Source organism: Tachyglossus aculeatus, chromosome X1, assembly GCF_015852505.1.
Source record: "Tachyglossus aculeatus isolate mTacAcu1 chromosome X1, mTacAcu1.pri, whole genome shotgun sequence".
In the NCBI taxonomy this organism is placed as follows: domain Eukaryota; kingdom Metazoa; phylum Chordata; class Mammalia; order Monotremata; family Tachyglossidae; genus Tachyglossus; species Tachyglossus aculeatus.
The window spans coordinates 34,671,902-34,695,150 of record NC_052101.1 but is presented as its reverse complement, the minus strand read 5'-3'; the positions used below and the strand labels follow the sequence as shown (position 1 = coordinate 34,695,150).

Below are 23,249 nucleotides of genomic sequence, written 5' to 3'. Positions count from 1 at the left end.
TATCTATTCTATTTATTTTATTTTGTTAGTATGTTTGGTTTTGTTCTCTGTCTCCCCCTTTTAGACTGTGAGCCCACTGTTGGGTAGGGACTGTCTCTATATGTTGCCAACTTGTACTTCCCAAGCGCTTAGTACAGTGCTCTGCACACAGTAAGCGCTCAATAAATATGATCGACGATGATGATCATAATAATAATAATAATAATGGCATTTCTTAAGCGCTTACTATGTGCAAAGCACTGTTCTAAGCTCTGAAAGTAAGCCAATAGTTGGCATCCTGATTAAATCCAGGAGAAAATCAGTTTAGATTTAAAGCAACAGAGGAACTGCCTGTAAGAGTATGTATAGCGTAATCTAATGTCTCAATGCCCCTTGCCCAGTAAGAACCTTGTAATAAGAGATTAAAGCAATTTTGCAAATATCTCTTTAACCAAGGCTATTTCTCCCAAGTAACAAGTTCACCCGGGTAATGGCTATGAATTCCCTGTGCACCTCTTCTGGGATGCTAATAAAAACATCTTTGTCAGCCAACACATATTTGATATTTACCTGTAAGTCTGGTCTCAAAATTTTGGTAATTTCCAGAAATCAAATCAATAAATCAATGGTATTTATTGAGTGCTTACTTTGTGCAGAGCACTGTAGGAAGTGCTTGGGATAGTACCGTACAGCGTAAACACAATCCCTGCCCTTATGAAGCTTACAGTCTAGTGGGGGAGATAGACATCAAACTCTTAAGAAAGCCATCAGAAATAGTCCTGTTGCTTCCTCATTCTCCTTAATCTCTGGGCTCCATTGTTGCTAAAACATTTGTGCAGAAAGGAGAATCTTAGCTTCCTAAATGTCTTTTAAGGCTGTTTATATTTCCCTCTCAAAGTTGTTACAGTTTTCCTTTGTTGGTGGTTGCCGAGGAGAGAGATCAGAAGCCACAGACTAAAGATTGTGAATTGGAGGTAGGAAGATACCATCACATTCCTTATCCTTCTGATCTTCAGAGGCCTATACAATTATAGCCCATTCTTATAAAACCATTCACAGAAGGAGTAATCTCCATTTTAAGGAAGGAAAAATTAAGGCAGAGTAGTTGTGACGTAGTAAAGCCAATCAAGATACAAGCGTATGTAAGTTTTTCTTTGTTGGATAAACTTGAGAAATAAAATCACTCTATTAGAGGCAGCAGTCTTGATTGTATGTAAATGTTTATTCAAATGCAGACAGAAAAGCCTAATCGTCCCTAAATAATTATTCAGATTTTTCCATAAACTTGCCAGCAGGTCTTAATTAGTAGATCTGTAATTACTAAGCCCATCTGTAACAAGGGTGATTTAATGATGGTAATCTAATTCTGTGGTTTTAGATGACTAAAACCAAGAGAAAGTCCCATTTCCTATCTGGTGGAAGAAGTAGTGTGAGTTGAAAAGGGTTGTCATTTTAATGATTTATCAGTTTCACCCTGTGTTGAAACAGCTATAGTCAAAGATGACAGCTATGATTTTTTTTTGTTTAAATTTGACAAAGCCCCTGCCTATTCTACACTGTATCTAAAATGTCACTAAGACTGCTAATATCTTGTCTGTTCTTCTAGAAGTTCTCCTTTAGGAAGATTTATCAGCTCAATTAGCATAGATTGATTTCTCCTTACTGCAAAGGCCTTGTTCTGAGGTGAAAGGAAAAGGGTGAGGAATGACATATTAATCTTCATGAGAAAGCAATAAGTAGTAAAGATTTTATTGAGCCCACTAACCTATACGTATATTTTAATTGCCACAGCTGTACAGGGTGTAAGGGACATTACGCCAAAACGCATTTGGTCTTGTGGAGATTTCTGGAGGATTTTAAATTAGAGACCGGAAGTAGGGGGAAATGTCAGGTTTTCGCAAAGAGCACTTTAAAAAGGAAAAATTGTTTTTAAGTATCAAAGACTGGAGTGTAAAGGAAAAAAACGGAATTTGGCCTTAGTCTGTGGAACCCAACTGTAACGAGCATCAAAGCCGAGAGCCAGACTCTGGCTGCAGAAAACGCAAGAAATTCAGAAGATTTTGCCTATTATTTGGAGTCAACAGTGACCTTCATTCTATCTCCCGCTTTATCTCAAGGCAAAATTAAAACCTGGGGAAAAAGCACACAACTGGGCAACTCTGAATGAGTCTAAAGGGACTACAGGAGCATAATCCTACTGTGACGTAAGACCTGGATCAAGAAAATGCCCAACCGCATTAACTCATGATCCTTGCTGGGAATAAAATCTGAAATCCAGTAAACTTGAAAACACACATCTCTTTTATTTTTCTCCCTTAGACCGGAACCTAGCTTTCCTCTGAGTTGCAGGGATGTTGAGCTGACAATGGACACACGACATTTGAAGGAGTTATTCTTGGGCCTTTCTCCTTTTTGTCTTGTTCGCAGAGCATCTGAGAAAGCGTTTGGAAGACTACATGGCGCGGTTTCCCAAGGTGAGGATTCTTCGGACCAAGAAGAGAGAAGGACTGATAAGGACTCGAATGCTCGGGGCTTCGGTGGCCATTGGAGATGTCATTACCTTCTTAGACTCACACTGTGAAGCTAATGTCAATTGGCTCCCCCCACTGCTAGGTAAGGAAGCCATCTTCAGCAAGAATGAGCTTCAGAATTGCAGAACAAGCCACCTACTTGCCTTTTCTCCGGGAAATTTCCCACGGCAGCAAACCAGGAACCTGCAAAATTTGTTTTCTACCCAAATCAAGTGGCAACTATCACTAATGATAATTTTGGTATTAAGCGTTCACCACTGCTAAGCACTGCAACTAAGTGCTGGTGTTGATGCAAGCCAGTCGGGTTGAACACAGTCCCTGTCCCGCATGGAGCTCACAGTCTTAATTCCCATTTGACAGATGAGGTGACTGAGGCCCAGACAATAATAATGTTGGCATTTGTTAAGCGCTTACTATGGGCAAAGCACTGTTCTAAGCACTGGGGAGGATACAGGGTGATTAGGTTGCCCCATGTGGGGCTCACAGTCTTAATCCCCATTTTACAGATGAGGTCACTGAGGCCCAGAGAATAATAATAATAGTAATAATAATGATGGCATTTATTAAGCGCTTACTATGTGCAAGGCACTGTTCTAAGCGCTGGGGAGGTTACAAGGTGATCAAGTTGTCCCATGTGGGGCTCACAGTCTTCATCCCCATTTTACAGATGAGGTAACTGAGGCACAGAGAAGTCAAGTGACTTGCCCAAAGTCACACAGCTGACAAGCGGCGGAGCCGGGATTTGAACCATGACCTCTGACTCCAAAGCCCGGGCTCTTTTCCACTGAGCCACGCTGCTTCTCTGCGAGAAGTTAAGTGACTTGTCCCAGGTCACACAGCAGACCAGTGGCGGAGCCGAGATTAGAACCCACGTCCTCTGACTCCCCAGGCCGTGCCGTTGCCACTAGGCCACGCACTGGCTGGGCCGAAAGTTGGTCGTCTTATCCCTTCCCCAGCCTCCCACCTATCAGACGGGGAACCGAAACCCCCGGGGAGGGGCTTCTCTCTTTCTCCGTCTCCTACTTTCCCCACCCCAGCACCCAAAGGCTCTCTCCCCATAGCCCAGTGGAAACACAAGCCCATGGTTCAGGTGGCATAAATACTTTAGGGCTGGTCCAGCCTCGTTTGTCCAGTCTTGTCCACGCTGGAACGTGCACCCCAGTGGCAGTGGTGGAAGCGAGGAGTGAGCAAGTGGCACAAATCACTTCACAAATCTGGCTCAGGTTCAGGGAGCAGCTGTGGACTCAGTATCTGAGCAGCTGGATCAGTCGGGGAAGGGTGGGGAAAGGTACCCGGCTGATTCAGGCTGGGCTGAAGAAGCCCCATCCAGCACAACCCTGCACTCGGGACTGCATTTATCTCCATCCACCTTCCCTGGCTGTGCTCACCTCCCAAAAGTCCCGGGAAAGAGAGAACCACCAAAAGGGCAATGCAAGAAGTAGCAGTGGGAGGGGAGTAAGCCCAAGGGAGCCTAAAGCAGAAAATCTGTCTCTAATGAATCTTTCTAAGGAGAATCAAGAAAGAGTTACTTTTTACCCCAGGAGAATAAATGCAGTATTGTTCCCTTGTTGGACTTTTTCAATGCTTTTCCACCCCAGTAATGTGGAATAAACACATCCCAGTTCCTTGGTGTGTGCCACATGACAGGCCAAGCTAAGCTCCCAAACTCTAATCAAGGGATACCCGAAGATGAGTTGGAAGATCTAAGTTCAGGAGGTCAATTGCTCAGAGAATTAGGGCTAGGACCACCTGTCATCAGCCCCAGACTGACCTGAAATTGAAGGAGTTAAACATAGGGAAAACTGGAATGAGTTTCACTCTGCGATGAGAAAAAAACAAACATCTCTAGGAGTAAGTTGACTGTGGGGGAAGGGGGTCTGTTGTATGGTGCTGCAGCAGCTCTAAAGCTAAGTTCGTATTGAGGAAAATTGCCCCCGGACAGGCTCGGAACTTCATTTTGTGGTACACCTAATGTCCTTTAAAGTGGGAAGCAGTGTTGCATAGTGGAAAGAACACGAGCCTGAAAGTCAGAGGATTCCAATCCCAGCTCTGCCACTGTCTGCTGTATGACCTTGGGAAAGTCAACTAACTGCTCTCTCCCTCAGTTTCCTCAAATGTAAAATGGGGGTTCGATATCTATTTTGCCTTCTATTTAGACTGTGAGCCCCTTGTGGGACAAGGACTCTGTCCGACCTGATTAACTTGTACCTACCCCAGCCCTTGTGCTGACATATAGTAAGTACTTAACAAATAGGACTGGAAAAAAAAATGCAAGGGCCTGTATACCGTAGTTTCCCGGAGCTGCCACTCAAGGGCTCCAGATTTGCTCCCTTCCTAACACGTGTCTGTGGCCTTGACAGATCGCATCGCCCGGAACCGCAAGACCATCGTGTGCCCGATGATCGACGTGATCGATCATGACCACTTTGGGTATGAGACCCAGGCGGGAGATGCCATGAGGGGAGCATTTGACTGGGAGATGTATTACAAGAGGATCCCGATTCCCCAGGAGTTGCAGAAACCTGACCCCAGTGACCCGTTTGAGTAAGTGTGGGCAAATGTGGAGGGGCCCCAGTGCCTCAGAGAGTCTCCAAGCACCGGTACTACCAAAAAAAGGGCTCTTAGCAGTTGAGTGTGACTCCTAGTTGTTTGCCTGTTTATCTGTATCCTGCTGCGGTGATTTGGCTCACGCTGTTACTCGTTGGCTTTCGTATAAATAATGGAAAATGCTGTCCTCTCTGCAAAAAATATCATCTAGGATTCCGTGTATCTATCTGTTACCCAGTTCTGAACAGCAAGTTAGAAACAACAATGTAATGTATGGACAAAATCCAGTTGGATGATAACAAATTCCACTAATTCCCGAGCGTTGGAGAGTAAGCACGAGAAACTTCTGAAAGCCCTCCTTGACCTACAGGCATGTCAGCATTAAAACATCCAGAGCACTCAATCCATTATGATTGTCTGGTGTCTATCCCAGCACTTAGAATAGTGTTTGGGCCATAGTAAACACCTGGCAAATATCATTGTTATTATTATTATTACTCAAGGGTATGTAATATCTTTGAATGATGGCCTCATTTTCTCCATAGGTACCATTGATTGGAGTAAGAGAGAGAAAGCACATTTTGAAAGAGGCTTAGCTTTAAATTTTGGTGCCTTTTTGGAAGTCCGGAGGGTGGGAGCACTATGTGAATTACTATATCCACTGCTCATCATTTGATGTTTGTCACTGCAGCTTTGAGTCATAGATTCTGGAAATGCTGCCATTTTCCATTGAGAGGAGCCCTACTCTGTCCCTTTCCACAAAGATAATGTGGCTTCTTGCATCCTTGGGGGGAGAAGCAGCGAAAATATAATAATAATAATAATTGTGGTACTTGTTTAGGGCTTACTATGTGCCAACCACTGTTCTAAGCGCTGGGGTAGATACAAGGTAATCAGGTTGTCCCACGTGGGGCTCACAGTCTTAATCCCCATTTTACAGATGAGGTAACTGAGGCACAGAGAAGTTAAGTGACTTGCCCAAAGTCACACAGCTGATAAATTGAGAGCTCACCTCCTCCAGGAGGCCTTTCCAGACCGAGCCCCCTTTTCCTCTCCTCCTCCCCAACCCTACCTCCTTCCCTCCCCACAGCACTTGTATATATAATTGTACAGATTTATTACTCTATTTATTTTACTCGTGCATATTTACTATTCTATTTATTTTGTTAATGATGTGCATATAGCTTTAATTCTATTTGTTCTGACGATTTTGACACCTGTCTCCATGTTTTGTTTTGTTGTCTGTCTCCCCCTGCTAGACTGTGAGCCCATTGTTGGGTAGGGACTGTCTCTATATGTTGCCAACTTGTACCTCCCAAGAGCTTAGTACAGTGCGCTGCACACAGTAAGCACTAAATAAATGCGATTGAATGAATGAATGAAAAGTGGCGGAGCTGAGATTTGAACCCACGACATCTGACTCCCAAGTCCCTGCTCTTTCCACTAAGCCATGCTGCTTTGGAATGCTAGAAACAAAGGATCCTTCCTATTGGGATGCAGACGTCCAAGGGGTGTTTCCAATGCTGCCTGGCAAGATGACTGCATTTGGGTTCTGAGTTGTGATACTGAGTTGTTGTTTTTTTTCCCTGTAGGTCTCCAGTCATGGCTGGGGGACTGTTTGCTGTGGATAAAAAGTGGTTCTGGGAGCTTGGCGGCTACGATGCTGGGCTGGAGATCTGGGGAGGAGAACAGTATGAAATCTCTTTTAAGGTGAGCTATCTCAGAAAGTCACATTTTCCTTAGACTAGACTGCAAACATGAAATCTGGTAGAGTTCTGGGCTGCTTTGGGGGATTTTTTTGACCTTTTTAGAATGTTATTTGTGTCAAGCATGATGGAAATATCCCAGAATACTTGGGCTCAAAAACCCTGGAGACATGCTAAATAGCAGCAAGAGAGCGGTGTCTCAGTAGCATCGACGGAAAATGCTGTGCCGTTTGTGGCGCTTGCAGTGGCAAGCTGTTCTGAAGACCCTGTGGGCAGAAAACTGGGGGCAGAAATAGAGATGGTGATTTTACAGAAAAATTTAAAAAGGAAAATCTATTTCACTAATAATACAAGATACCTGTGTGTATTTTTTATTTCAATTGCAGTTTGTGCCCTAGAGACTATATGAGCAGGTTTCAGTGCCCTAACCAAAGCCTGAGGACGAGAGAACTTGGCACTAGTGCCTCGAGGCAGTGACAGATCTGTTCCTGCAAACAAAGTTACCTCTGTGGCATTTCCTTTTCCTTTTCCAAGGCTTACTCTATTTTTCCAACTTTGCATTTGGAAAGACCCTCTCCTCTCTCTAAGATACAACATGATGCTTAGTGATTAGAACTTCACATTTAAGGAAAAATGAAAAAAGCCAAACAGATGAGAACTCGTGCAAAGTACATGATGAATTGTCCCTGAAACCTGAGAATCTCTTTAGTCAGACCATCTATTATCAAGGCAACTTTGTTTTATGACTTGTCTTTCACCCGGACTTGGTGACCCAAGGCTTTAAAATTAATTATCAACAGCAGAGGGGAAAAGAAAAGGTTCTCTCTTCATATGGGAGGAAATACAGACTTTCATACTTGATGAAGAAAAGCTCAGTACCCACATGGGAGCAAAGATGGAATTTAAGGCCCGATTAAGATGGGCTTTCAGACCTGAGCATCCTTAGGTAGTACCTTTCAGTTGGAGATCTCTAGAGACCCAGTGCAATTATTTCATCCACTCCCCTGGGAGAAGGTGCAAAGGAGGAAGAAATGGAATCGTCCACTTGTGAACTGGAGAAAGTCGAGACATAGAGAAGATTGTGTAGGCCGTTGATAACGGCAGTTTTGCCAGACAGTGGGGAAAAAGGAGTCCAATTGTTTGTAGGCTGAAGGAAGAGAGAGAGGAAGCAAATTCCAGGGGAATGTTGAAAACTAGAGGGCTACTTCAATCGATTGTATTCATTGAGCGCTTATTGTGTGCTTGAGGCCACTCTGCCCTACCCCAGTGATACCCCCTCTGAAAGTCCGTAGAGTTCAAAGGGATAACCACACAAATATGATAGAGTTCCTATCATTTATTCATTCATTCAATCGTATTTATTGAGCACTTACAGTGTGCAGAGCACTGTACTGAGCGCTTGGGAAGTACAAGTCGGCAACATATAGAGACGGTCCCTACCCAACAACGGGCTCACAGACTAGAAGGGGAAGACAGACAACAAAACAAAACATGTAGACAGGTGTCAAAATCGTCGGAACAAATAGAATTAGAGCTATATGCACATCATTAACAAAATAAATAGAACAGTAAATATGTACAAGTAAAATGAATAGAGTAATAAATCTGTACAAATACATACAAGTGCTTTGGGAGGGGAAGGAGGCAGGGCAGGGGGGATGGGGAGGAGGAGAGGTAAAGGGGGGCTCAGTCTGGGAAGACCTCCTGGAGGAGGTGAGCTCTCAGTAGGGCTTTGAAGGGAGGGAGAGGGCTAGCTTGGCGGATGTGTGGAGGGAGGGCATTCCAGGCCAGGGGGAGGACGAGGGCTGGGGGTCGATGGCGGGACAGGTGAGAACGAGGTACAGTGAGGAGGTTAGCGGCAGAGGAGCAGAGGGTGCAGGCTGAGCTGGAGAAGGAGAGAAGGGAAGTGAGGTAGGAGGGGGCGAGGCGCTGGACAGCCTTGAAGCCGAGAGTGAGGAGTTTTTGCTCGATTAGGACATCTACCGCAGGAATTCAGTTTTGAACTTGGCATCCTACACTTTGCAACCTCTCTTGACTTTTGATTAGAAAAGTAGGGGGTCAGAAAGCCAGAATGACGAAGGGTTTAATAACCTAAATCTTTATAGCAAAATACTTTGAATAAAGCAGTGTCCTCTGCTCAACTAATAGGGAGTAGTGCTTTTTTTCTCTCTCTGAAAGCATTTAACATATGTCCCAGAGAAGACAAAGCCTTAATTCATCAGCCAGTGTACCCCGTGGTCATTTCTGTTTGTCACAAGGGATGGCACTTGGCCACCTTAATATACTATCTCCTGCATTATCCACAAGTTCCTCTTCAGATTTGTAATGGAGAAGCCGAGTTCAAGAACCTGGTCTTGAACTAAAATTCAGTCAAATATTGGGAAGTCACTTTCTCAGGCTTTTTGCCAAAGCCTTGTCCTTCCAAATGAAACTGGGAAATTGGACGCTGAGGTGGAGGGTGTCCAACTAGATTCCATATGGAAAAATGAGTGAGCAAAGTGAAACCTGCTTAAAGAGACCCTTTCCAACAAGCCCCTTCACCTCCTCCCTACTGTGAATGAGCATAGCAGTTCTTCTCAACGACCTCAAAATCCTAAATGATTTTGCTCTGTGCTCTTTTAATGACTTATCTAATGGGGCTAGTCAGGTGGAACTGCTACAGAACAAATGGCATTTCCCCCCACTTGTTTATTTACCAAAGACTGACTATTAAAGCCATATTGGTGGTCTCTAATCCTGCGATTGGAGAGATTAAAAAAAGAAACCTTTGAAACTCCTGTTTCAGTTTGATCCAATTATCTCATTCATTGTAATGAGTAAGTGTGGTGGTATAATGATATAACTTCCAGAAGGAAGGAGAACACTTTTCTTTCTCTCATTAACCCCCTTGAAAGTCCAAGTTTCCAAGAGCGACGACAGCACATCTGCAAGTTCTTTTGTCTTTGCCTTTGTTATCGTGTCCCAGCTGACAGCCTCAGCCTGCCGCCTCAGCCTGCCACTGCTTGATCTGCAGAAAACAAGGCAACTTCATTCGTTTGGGTTCCATTTCAGGCCCAAGCAGGTAATTCGTGGAAGGCTCAATTCCCGCTGATTAATCTTGGCAAAAAAAATATCCCTTTTCTTCTTGGGGACAGAAAATGGAGGTTCGGCTGAAAGACTCTGTGTATTTTCAAGAAATTAAGATAAATCGGCGCATTCATCTGAGGCTGATAGATACATAATTCTGCTCCGATTCCTAGAATAGGAGGTTTGTTCTGATTAAAAAGAACTTGGGAAACCAAAGGGGTGAAACTCTCTGAAATTTCTGGGAAATCTTATGGTTCTGTTTACCAAGGTAAACAGGCAGTGATTATGTAATTGAAAGGGAGACCTACAGCTCTTAAATAAGGAACCTAATTCTCTCCCATGTGTTCTTTTCCTTTGCACATAGTATGTGCTTAATAAATACTAATTCTACTACAGCCAGCAATCATCAACAACAATTATTGAGTACCTCCTAGTGTAGAGTCATAAACTGTACCTTGCCGTATTAGAATTTACCATGTAATGAGGGAAAGGAGCAAACACAAATTACCAAATAGATAATATGTAAAAGAGTAAGGGACTAGGCATAAAGGATAAAAAGTAAGCAATTAATTGAGAAGCAGTATGGCATAGTGAAAAGGTTAAAGTTAAAGGACCTGGATTCTTCTAATCTTAGTACAGTGCTCCGCTAACAGTAAGCACTCAGTAAAAACCATTGATTGATTAAGGACTGGCTATTGAAGTAAAATAAATAGAGTAGTAAATCTGTACAAGTATATATACAGGTGATGTGGGGAGGGGAAGGAGGTAGGGCGGGGGGGATGGGGAGGAGGAGAGGAAAAAGGGGGCTAAATCTGGGAAGGCCTCTTGGAGGAGGTGAGCTTTCAGTAGGGCTTTGAAGGGAGGACAGGGTTTGGGTGGGAAGATAAGGAGTCCTGTTTTGGACATGTCAAGTTTGAAGTGACAAGAGAAGCAGTGTGGCTTAATGAGCCCAGGCCTGGGAGAGGTTATAGGTTCTGATCCCGCCTCCACCACTTTCATTCATTCATTCAATCGTATTTATTGAGCGCTTACTGTGTGCAGAGCACTGTACTAAGCGCTTGGAAAGTACAAGTTGGCAACATCTAGAGACGGTCCCTACCCAACAGCGGGCTCACAGTCTAGAAGGGGGAGACAGACAACAAAACAAAGCATATTAGCCAAATAAAATAAATAGAATAGTAAATATGTACAAGTAAAATAAATAGAGTAATAAATCTGTACAAACATATTTACAGGTGCTGTGGGGAGGGGAAGGAGGTAGGGCAGGGGGGATTGGGAGGGGAAGAGGAAGGAGGGGGCTCGGTGTGGGAAGGCCTCCGGGAGGAGGTGAGCTCTCAGTAGGGCTTTGAAGGGAGAAAGAGAGCTAGCTTGGCGGATGTGTGGAGGGAGGGCATTCCAGGCCAGGGGAAGGATGTGGGCTGGGGGTCGACGGCAGGACAGGCGAGAACGAGGCACAGTGAGGAGGTTAGTGGCAGAGGAGCGGAGGGTGCGGGCTGGGCTGTAGAAGGAAAAAAGGGAGGTGAGATAGGAGGGGGCGAGGTGATGGACAGCCTTGAAGCCGAGGATGAGGAGTTTCTGCCTGATGCGTAGGTTGACTGGTAGCCATTGGAGATTTTTGAGAAGGGGAGTAACATGCCCAGAGCGTTTCTGCACAAAGATGATCCGGGCACCAGCGTGAAGTATAGATCGAAGTGGGGAGAGACAGGAGGTTGGAAGATCAGAGAGGAGGCTGATGCAGTAATCCAGCCGGGATAGGATGAGAGATTGAACCAGCAGGGTAGTGGTACCGAGAAAGATCCTGTGGACTCTAGATTAATGAGGAAAAGGAAAGGAAAATTGGCCATTACAGATTACTTCAGGTGTGGAGGGGCTAGGTGCCGGACTGATTGTCTGTTCATACACTCCAAACTCAGGCTGCCCCACAGTACAGAGCAAAGTGGCGTCCAAACTTTCAAGACAGCTAAATGTCAAGCTCCTGGAAAATAAAGAAACCTATAAGGCATGGGGTGATAGTTTCACAGCAGTCCTACTGGAACAAAATCCCCCAGGCGTGAGTAAAGACTTCGTCAGAAAGTAGGCATTTTTCAGAGACACCGACTACCAAGCTGCCATCAAGGCAGTGGGTATGGCAAGGAGACATCAAGGGGTTTCGTGGAAAATGACTCAGAGATTTGACAGTGACATGCAACGAGACCGGAGATGTGTCAGTACCACCTCGCGGCACCTGATACGTCTAGAGGCCTACAGAAGCAGTGTGGCCTAGTGGATAGAGCACGGGCCAAGAGTCAGAAGGACCTGGATTCGAATACTGGCTCTGCCACTTGTCTGCTGTGTGACCTTGGGCAAGTCACTTCATTTCTCTGTGCCTCAGTTCTCTCGTCTGTAAAATGGGGATTAAGCCTGTGAGCCCCATGTGGAACAGGGGCTTTGTCCATTCCGATTACCTTGTATCCACCCAGCACTTAGTACAGTGCCTGGCACATAGTAAGCACTTAATAAATACCATAAAAAAAAACCCTGCAACTGAAGATATCCAGAGGTGTGCTCTCCAAAACCAAGCTAAAGACTTAACATTCATCAATTAATTTATTGAGTGCTTACTGTGTACTAAGTGCTTCGGGGAGTACTATACAGCAGGGTTGGTAGAGCCACTTGTCTGCTGTGTGACTTTGGGCAAGTCACTTCTCTGTGCCTCAGTTACCTCATCTGTAAAATGGGGATTGAGACTGTGTGCCCTACATGGGAGGGACTGTGTCCAACCCAATTTGCTAGTTTCCAACCCAGCGTTTAGTACAGTGCCTGACATATAGTAAGCGCTTAACAAATACCATAAGTATTATTACATTCCCTGCCCACAAGGGAACTGCCCTCCAGAAAAGACATAATGTGTGTAGCAGAGTGATAAACAGTATAGGGAGACAGTGTGGGGAAGCAGCATGGCTCAGGGGAAAGAGCCCGGGCTTTGGAGTCAGAGGTGATGGGTTCAAATCCCGGCTCCGCCACTTGTCAGCTGTGTGACTTTGGGCAAGTCACTTAACTTCTCTGGGCGTCAGTTACCTCATCCGTAAAATGGGGATTAACTGTGAGCCCCCTGTGGGACAACCTGATCACATTGTAAACTCCCCAGTGCTTTGCACATAGTAAGCGCTTAATAAATGCTATTAAAACAAAGAACAAAAAAAAAAAAACAGCAGACAGACCTCCCTACTGGGCAGAAATCAGAACAGGAGTTGCTCTTGTAGAACAGAGGCTTTAAAAGTTTAGGATGTAATGAGGCAGAGTCAGAAACACAGGTGGATCTGATATGGGACAAGCCCATTATTGCCACAGAGGTTTACACTTTCTTGCACTTAGTACGGTGCCGGGCACATAATAAGCGCTTAACAAATACCAGAGTGTGAAGTGTGTCTATCCCATATGGGTCTTTTCAGGCACAATCACATGGCCAAATGGAAGGAACCCAGGCCAGGTAATCACAGGACCCGGATTCTGATCCTGGCTGTACCACTTACCTGCTCTGTGTGACCTTGAGCAAGTCATTTAAATACTCTGTGCCTCAGTTTCCTCATCTGTGTAAAGGGGGATTCAGTAATCCCCCATCTCCCTCCCCCTTAGTCTGTGAGCCCCACAGGCAGCAGCAACTGGTTAATTTATATCTGTCCCAGTGTTTAGTACCGTAGTTGGCACATAGTGCTTAATACCATTGTATTTTTATCATTGTTGTTATGATTATCATTAGGACCTCACCTTTCATAGCAAAGGACTTAATTCTAGCATTCAAAAAAAACAGAGGCCAGGATAGTACACTGTAATAGACGTCTTCCTTTTCCAGTGGCAAATCGTACCCCGAAAGCTAGAGCACTCAAGGGGGAGTTCCCCCCTCCCAAAGGCCACATGGGGCAAATATGAGCAATTTTGGGATATTTACACTATGTAAAGAACTCTAATTTGGAGCAAAAAATGAAGCCTTAAAATCCTAGAATTTGGGGGGCGGTTGGTGATGCGTGGTGAGTAAACCCAGAGCCATCATCCCCATCCTGTCCCTACTAATCTGATATTTTTGATGTCAGAGATTATTCTCCTGGTCCCCTGCCACCCACTTGCTTAATACTGCCCATTTAGTCTTTCAACAACTAATAAACAGCATGGCCTAGTGGAACGAGCACAGGCCTTTGGAATCAGAGAACCTGGATTCAAATCCCAGCTCTGCCACTTCTCTGCTGTGTGATCTTGGACAGTTCACTTAACTTCTCTGTGCCTCAGTTTCCTCAACTGTAAAGTGGGGATTAAATCCTCCTCCCTCCAGTTAGACTGTGAGGCCTATGTGATACAGGGACTGTATCCAGCCTGATTAGCTTGTATATACCCCAGCACTTAGAACTGTGCTTGACACATAGTAAGTGCTTAATAAATGCCATAAAGATAAACTGACTACTAAAGCACTTGGCTGTCTTCTAAAGAGGCTCCAGCGATTTGTGAAACCAGTACTCTGGGCATATGACTGGAACTTTTCCTTTCCTTTCCTTTCCTTTCCTTTCCTTTCCTTTCCTTTCCTTTCCTTTCCTTTTCCTTTTCCTTTTCCTTTCAGTGTCTACTACCTGGCACTTGGAAGAACGCATCTTCCATCGAGGATCCTTTGTAACCTCACTTTGAAAATTCCTCACAGTGCACCCACCTAAGCAAATTTAGATCTTTAACTAATGGTCGTTTTGCATTCCCTCCAGCACCGGACTGTCCACATACTGATTAGATACCTTGGACGGTAGCTTTTTTAGCCTGTCACTTAAACCAAAAAATAATTAATCCCAGTCCAATGAAAGGTGACTCCTCTCTTCTGTTTGGACCTCTTACTTTTGAATGTAATTCTTATATTCCAAGTTATTTGTTTGTATGTGTAGTCTTGCTAAAGTATATGCTTGAGCATCTGTAAAGCCCTTTCATGCCTTCAGATACCTGTTCCAAGTGATGGAAAGATTGTACAAGCTTTCAGTTATCCAGTTTTCTGGCATTATCATAAGGTCAACTTGCTCGACCTTCTCCTATCAGTGAGAAAGATGCTTTTATCGAAATTGTTTTAGACTCAGACATCAACTCCTGAAGACATTCACCAGTCACTAAATTCCTCTTTGTTGATCCACAGGAGAATATGCACACATGGGGTGGGGATTCTTGTGATTCCTGCACAAATCCTATGGTATTGCAGCACCAGCTATAAATCCAAAGATCCATCTGCATGGGAAATGTGTTTCCTCCTGCATCCGCCTCCCAGCTACCCTCATCTCGGACCCCTCATTGCAGGTGTTCGGGAGAAGCCCAGCTCCATAGGAGCTGCCCAGAAATCCATTGCCAACTTCATGTCACAGGTTTGCTCATGCTGCTGTGAGGGCTCTCTGTTTTCCCCTGGTGCACGTGTTCCGGCAGCGTTCCAGCAGTTTGGAAAGTTGCCTGCCATGAACAAGGGATGCATTCTGCCCAGAGCATTTTGTATTCCATAAAGGTCTTAGCCCTGGGGGGGAACAGCACCCTCCCCACCAACCATTCTTCAAAGTGGGTGGCCTTGGTTTGTGTTTCACATATTCAAATACAAGGCCCATTATTGGCCCCGGCCTTTTAGGGTCAGACTGCAAAGGGGCAGAGGCCAAGAGAATAGAAGCAGAAAACCAAAAACTGAATGAGCCCTCGATCGCCCGAAAGCCACCCTCCCTCCATCCTAGTCCCCACGACCACCAGCAGTAGCAAAGGAACCATTATCAGAGCCCAGGGATCCAGAATTGCTCTTTATTTTTTTCCTCTCTCTCTCTTCTTCCTAAACCCCAGAAAAAAATGTGAATCCAGGAGGAAGCCATTTCACGTTTGCCATTAGGAGTCCCACTGTCAGAAAGAGTTAGTGCCAGAAGGAGTTATGGTTTGGGTGATGGCTGTGGCGCAAGGGCAGGGATAACAATAATAATAATGGTGGTATTTGTTGAGCGCTTACTATGTGCAAAGCACTGTTCTAAGCCCTGGGGGGGATAAAAGGTGATCAGGTTGTCCCGCTTGGGGCTCACAGTTTTAATAGTTTTAATCTATTACTCTATTTATTTATTACTCTATTTATTTATTACTCTATTTATTACTCTATTACGCTATTTATTTATTACTCTGTTTATTTATTTATTACTCTATTTTACTTGTACATATTTATTCTATTTATTTTATTCTGTTAATATGTTTTGTTTTGTTCTCTGTCTCCCCCTTCTATCAATCAATCAATCAGTCATATTTATTGAGCACTTACTGTGTGCAGAGCACTGTACTAAGCGCTTGGGAAGTACAAGTTGGCAATCAGTCAATCAGTCGTATTTATTGAGCGCTTACTGTGTGCAGAGCACTGTACTAAGCGCTTGGGAAGTCCAAGTTGGCAACATATAGAGATGGTCCCTACCCAACAGTGGGCTCACAGTCTAGAAGGGGGAGACAGACAACCAAACAAGGCATATTAACAAAATAAAATAAATAGAATAGATATGTACAAGTCAAATAAATAAACAGAGTAATAAATCCGTACAAACATGAGCCCACTGTTGGGTAGGGACCGTCTCTATATGTTGCCAACTTGTACTTCCCAAGCGCTTACTACAGTGCTCTGCACACAGTAAGCGCTCAATAAATACGATTGAATGAATGAATGAATGAATGAATCCCCATTTTACAGATGAGGTAACTGAGGTGCAGAGAAGTTATGTGGCTTGCCCAAGGTCACACAGCTGACAAGTGGATGAGGAGGTGGCGGGTGGGGAAGAGGAATGGTGTGTCTAAATGCATTAAAGTGTAAATGCTTGCATTAAAAACAGTATTTGGTGCTACAACAAGCACCTGGAAAATATGTATGCATTGAAAGAGGTATGGCAGGGAGAGTTGGTGGCATATTTCTCTCAGCCACAGTTCGTAGACTTTGAATACAAAAGTCAATCATTGGTGTCTATTGAACGCTTACTATGTGCAGAGCACTGCAGTACGCTTGGGAGAGTACAATGCGAAAGAATTGGTAAGCACTTTCCCTGCCCTTAAGGAGCTTGCAATCTAGAAAACCATCCCTGGGTTCTACAGGCTATATATTTGGTCTGATTCCCATTCATTCTCATCAAAATTCATATTCCACCTTCCATTCCATACCCATCAGATCAAACTTGGATTTTTTCGTAACCTCTGTTTTCAGCCAGCCATACTTAATAACATATGGAGAATTCAACCCTCTCACCTCCCCCCACCTAAGGGTAATTCATTGTAATATTTGCTTTACTGGAGAAGAAATGAGGGCGGTCTATTTGCTTTACATTAAAAAAGGACAATTATATAAAGGGGGTCACTAAGTATCACAGTTAACACTACCCCCATGAGTATCCTGTTCGTTCTCCTTTCTGAGCTTCTTTGCTTTTAATTCCCATCCACTTCATAACCATTCAACTGAGGAGGTGGGGCACTGTAGTCCTTTTCCATTATGATGCAGAATGGGAATTTTGGGACTGCTAGCTATGTGATAGTGATAGTAGAAAAAAGTTGAAGTGCACTTTAGTTAATAATAATAATAATAATCGTGGTGTTTGTTAAGCACTTACTGTGTGCCAGGTGAATACAAGCAAATCAAGTTGGACACAGTCCCTATCCCACGTGGTGCTCACAGTCTCAAACCCCATTTTACAGCCGAGGTAATTGAGACAAAAAGAAGTGAAGTGACTTGCCTAAGGTCACCCAGCACACAGAGGCAGAGCCAGAATTAGAATCCACGACCTTCTGACTCTCAGGCCAATGCTCTATTACTAGGCTGTAATCCTATCACCTCCCAGTATACTCTTCTTAAGGATGATGGGAGGAGAGGAGAGGAAATACTTTCCACTTGAGACAAATTCAGTAACCTGTTAGCCAAAGGTTTTGGCTATGTATGAAACGTCAGAAAACTAATAGAAGAATAAGGCCAGTCACCAGGTAACTTAGGAAAAGACTCAATGATCCTCAGCAGAGATTTTAACAGCAAAATGAATTAGTGATATTTCTCCTGCCATACTGATTGTGTGGCTACAGTCCTTTTAGACTGTGAGCCCACTGTTGGGTAGGGACTGTCTCTATATGTTGCCAACTTGTACTTCCCAAGCGCTTAGTCCAGTGCTCTGCACACAGTAAACGCTCAATAAATACGATTGATTGATTGATTGATGGTGCACAGTTTTTGGGTGTGGGAAGAGAAAGAGGAGGTTGGTTGCTTTCCTAATAATAATAATTAATACAGGGCCTAGTGGAAAGAGCATTCATTCATTCAGTCGTATTTATTGAGTGCTTACTGTGTGCAGAGCACTGTACTAAGCGTTTGGGAAGTACAAGTTGGCAACATATAGATCACATACGTGGGAGTCAAAGGATCTGGGTTCTAATCCTTGCCATTTGTCTGCTGTGTGACCTTGGGCCAGTCACTTCACTTCTCAGGGCTTCAGTTACGTCATCCATAAAACGGAGATTAAATCCTCTACCCTCTGAGAGTCCCATGAGGGACAAGGATTGTGTCCAATCTGATGATCTTGTAACCACCCCACTGCGTACTGCAGCTCCTGGCACCTAGCGCTTAAGAGGCACCATTAAAAATTACTAAGCACTTAGTGCAAATTACTGGGGTAGATTCATAATCAGCAAGATTCAAGTACTTAGTACGGTGCTTTGCACACAGTAAGCGTTCAATAAATGCGACTGAATGAATGAATTAATGTCTCATCATTGGTTTGGACAGAGAGGCCCATGCTGGGCTTAACATCCAAGAGGGAGGGAGAGCAGGAACCTCCTCTTCGTTTTATGGATGACCTAACTGAGGCTCAGAGAGATTAAGTGACTTGCCCACCATCCGGCCAGTGGCAAAGGTGGCACTAGAGTCTTCTAATACCCAAACCCTTGTTCTTTCCAGGAAACCATGCTGCCCTGTGGCAGCTATCTTCTTGACAAAGATTCTTGCAGTGAACATTAACCGTGTATATTTTCCCCATTCAGCAGTGAGCTGTTTTAAATTCTTTCTCTTTAGTCATTCCATTGTGTTTCACTGATGCATATCACAACACATTGTTTCTTCTTCAGTTTGGTAGATAAGGACTGGTAATTGTCTGTATAGAAGCCATAATGAATTCCCTCTCTGCACAAAAGAAGTTCACTAATAAAATAAATCAAAGCAACAATGAAAATGAATGGGAAACCTGCCTTAAAATTGGATTTGTACTGGGTGAGTGGCACTCTGCCACTTCTAGGCGGAAAAATCCTAAAAAAAAAAAAAAGTCCCGAGAGCAAAGCTGGCAAGCTACATTTGAAGATTCCTTATGGCAGAGCAGCAGGGCTCCTGGAGTTAGCAGCTGCGTCCTCAGCAGAGGGATGGAGAGGAAAAGGGTTCTACCAAAGAGGCAGCCAGGGAGTGCAAATGTTATAATGGCAAGAAATGATTGTAAAAATGACATGATTATGTTCCAAATGTGTTCTCCTGCCATAGTATCCTTCTCTAATCGTCCCTGTTAGCATTATAAGCCCCTTCCAGGATGGATATCTCCTCCTGTACTTCTTTCATACGTTTCCCCAAGTACAGGACTTTGGCCATAGTAGGTGATCAACAAATACCCGTAATGAGGATGTGGACAAAATCTGCCCGTAGAGTCCAAAAAGGATCGCAGTTGCTGCCAGTTCTATACACTGCCACTCTAGAAACTGAAGCCAGAGAGTTTTCTTTCTGGAGCATCAAATTTTTGAGAGCCAAGCTCCTCGTCAGTCTAGTTCTCAGTGGACTTATAATTGCTCACAATGGGCCAAGCATAAATCTTTCCAGTCCCGTAGCTCTGTCTGGACTGCATGCCAGATTGTGCCGCTGATTTGCCGTGGGACTTCGGGCAAACCACTTCACCTTTCCGGATCTCAAGTTTCCACGTGGCCTTCATTTTCCCAAGGCAAATGTCTTCCGTCTTCCGTCATTATTCCTTGCCCAGCAAACCTGGGTTATGGTTAGCATCAGCTGATGACCTGACAGCATTCCAGTTCCTTATTGTTTGTGATCCTGTTTCACTGTTAAATGCTAAATATAGGACAAAGGTAATGCTGAAGGCACCTCTCCAAACGTTGGACTTTGATGTTTGTGGTAAGTCTGGGTATTTCAGCTATAAATAAAGATCTCCCGAGTAAGTGGAGTGCCTGACCCTTAGTTAGGCAATGAAATTAAGAACCATAGGAGAAAATGGACAGTGTGCTGCCTCAATAGCAGAATTCCTTGGCAGTTTTTAACTTGGATGTGCCAAGAAAAATCTGCGATGGCTGGTAAATAACCTCAGTCTTCCCTATTGAATTGGGAGAGTACAATACAATAGAGTTGGTAGACACGATTCCTGTCCACAAGGAGTTTACAGTCTCAAGAGCTCTATTTTAGGAACAACCTCCAGCAAAACCAATGCACTGGAGAGTGAAACTGGATTTTACGGCCAAGAATTAATTTAATTTCCTGCTCCATCTTTTGTTGCCATCCACAGCAGTGCCATTATATCCCAACTATTTCTCCCCCCACCCCACAGCAACCTCAGTCAGAGTACAATATGTAACAGAGTTGGTAGACATGTTCATAAATTCTAGAAAACTATTTAGAGGTCTTGGTACTGTTTTCTGAATTTGTCCTGCATCTTTCATGCCATAAAGAATTGTTTTTGCTGTGGCACACCGTGATCTGAAGGAGTAGAAGGAATATGGCATAGCGGATAGAGCACAGGCCTGGGAATCAGAAGGTCATGGGTTCTAATCCTGGCTCCGCCACTTGTCTGCTGTGCGACCTTGGGCAAGTCACTTCACTGCTCTGTCCCGTTGTTGGGTAGGGATTGTCTTTGTTGCCGAATTGTACTTTCCAAGCGCTTAACAGTGCTCTGCACACAGTAAGCGCTCAATAAATGATTGAATTAATGAATGAATGTTCCTCAGTTACCTCATCTGTAAAATGGGGATTGAGATTGTGAGCCCCATGTGGGACAAGGACTGTGTTCACTCTGTCGCCTTGTATCTACTGAGGCCCTACTGAGAGCGCACAAGGCCCTGCTGAGAGCTCACCTCCTCCAGGAGGCCTTCCCAGACTGAGCCCCTTCCTTCCTCTCCCCCTCGTCCCCCTCTCCATCCCCCCATCTTACCTCCTTCCCTTCCCCACAGCACCTGTATATATGTATATGTGTTTGTACATATTTGTTACTCTATTTATTTGTTTATTTTACTTGTACATATCTATTCAATTTATTTTATTTTGTTAGTATGTTTGGTTTTGTTCTCTGTCTCCCCCTTTTAGACTGTGAGCCCACTGTTGGGTAGGGACCGTCTCTATATGTTGCCAACTTGTACTTCCCAAGCACTTAGTACAGTGCTCTGCACACAGTAAGCGCTCAATAAATATGATTGATGATGATGATCTACCCCAGCGCTTAGTGCCTGGCAAATAGTAAGTGCTTAAAAAACGCAGCAATTATTATTATTATCTGAAGCCATTATTGCATTCAGGGGTGTTTGGTGGATGATATTCTCATGTAGCCCGATCTAGGAATATTATGACTAAGCTCTTACCTGCTGTGGAGAGTAATAATCTTTCGCATTTCTTCTCGAAGTAGCGTTGATGGTGGTGTCTCGGAGATCCTGGGGCATTTCCTCAGTGATTCATATGTTGAGGAGGAGCTTAAGAAAGGTGTCTCCTCCATGCTTGTGGATGTCAGCAGGTGTGCTTTGCCATGTTTCATGGCTGTAGTGACTTCCCCAATAGTTACAGGTTCAATCAATCAGTGGTATTTATTGAGCACTTACTGTGTGCAGAGCACTGTACTAAGCACTTGGGAGAGTTCAGTACAACACAGTTTGTAGATGTGATCCCTGCCCACAAGGAGCTTACAGAATCCTTTTCGAGAATTTCCTCCTTGTCCGGGATGAGACTGACACCCTCTTCACTCTTCAGTGATACCATCATGATGGCTATGTAATGTCTTTTACAGTGTGTAGAAGTTTTAGGTTTCATGGCAGTCTGCACAGATCATCATCATCATCAATCGTATTTATTGAGCGCTTACTATGTGCAGATCACTGTACTAAGCGCTTGGGAAGTACAAATTGGCAACATATAGAGACAGTCCCTACCCAACAGTGGGCTCACAGTCTAAAAGGGGGAGACAGAGAACAAAACCAAACATACTAACAAAATAAAATAAATAGAATAGACCTGTACAAGTAAAATAAATAAATAAATAGAGTAATAAATATGTACAAACATATATACATATATACAGGTGCTGTGGGGAAGGGAAGGAGGTAAGATGGGGGGGATGGAGAGGGGGACGAGGGGGAGAGGAAGGAAGGGGCTCAGTCTGGGAAGGCCTCCTGGAGGAGGTGAGCTCTCAGCAGGGCCTTGAAGGGAGGAAGAGGGCGAGCTTGGCGGATGGGCAGAGGGAGGGCATTCCAGGCCCCGGGGAGGACGTGGGCCGGGGGTCGATGGCGGGACAGGCGAGAACGAGGTACAGTGAGGAGATTAGCGGCGGAGGAGCGGAGGGTGCGGGCTGGGCTGGAGAAGGACAGAAGGGAGGAGAGGTAGGAGGGGGCGAGGTGATGGACAGCCTTGAAGCCCAGGGTGAGGAGTTTCTGCCTGATGCGCAGATTAATTGGTAGCCACTGGAGATTTTTGAGGAAAAAATCCTCAGATCCTTTGAGGATCTGGATCTCTTTCACTTTGGCACCCTACCTTTTCCACTCGAGTTCCTTAGCTTGATTTGCGTGTCATAATACAGGTTTCGAAGGCCTCACTCTGTCTGATTTCTTGGGTGCTGCAGAGAATTGCCGCTGCTTCTGCTGCTGCATCAAGCCAGTCTTGGGAACTTCATTCATTTATTCATTCAATCGTATTTATTGAGCGCTTACTGCTTGCAGGGCACTGTACTGAGCGCTTGGGAAGTACAAGTTGGCAACATATAGTGACGGTCCCTACCCAACTTTGGCTATGTGCAGGAGGTGACAACAAAACAAATAGGAGCTGCTTGACCTAGTGGAAAGAGCACAGTCTTGGAAATCAGAGAGCCCGGGTTCTAATCCTGGCTCCACCACTTATCGGCTGAGTGACCTTGGGCAAGTCATTTCACTTCTCTGTGCCTCAGTTTCCTCAATAGCAAAATCAGGATTCTGTACCTGTTCTCCCTCTTAAAATGCTCTGCACATAGTACGCACTCAATAAATAAAATTGGTTGATACATGGGAGCCAAGAACCCTGCTCTCAAGAAGCTTACAGTCTTGTAGAGGAGATGGGCATTGAAATAAATTTAGATTCGAGAAGCAGCATGGCTCAGTGGAAAGAGCCCGGGCTTTGGAGTCAGAGGTCATGGGTTCAAATGCCGGCTCCGCCACTTGTCAGCTGTGCGACTTT

General features: G+C 44.4%; 1 protein-coding gene across 1 annotated transcript in view; it reads left to right on the top strand.

Moving 5' to 3' along the window:
- The window catches only part of GALNT10 (polypeptide N-acetylgalactosaminyltransferase 10), a 181,596-nt gene that overhangs the window by 140,209 nt on the left and 18,138 nt on the right, over window positions 1-23,249 (top strand). The window contains exons 5-7 of the mRNA XM_038740400.1: window positions 2,407-2,592; window positions 4,871-5,054; window positions 6,650-6,767. Coding sequence (XP_038596328.1) covers window positions 2,407-2,592; window positions 4,871-5,054; window positions 6,650-6,767 — 488 coding nt within the window. The remainder of the gene's footprint in view (window positions 1-2,406; window positions 2,593-4,870; window positions 5,055-6,649; window positions 6,768-23,249) is intronic.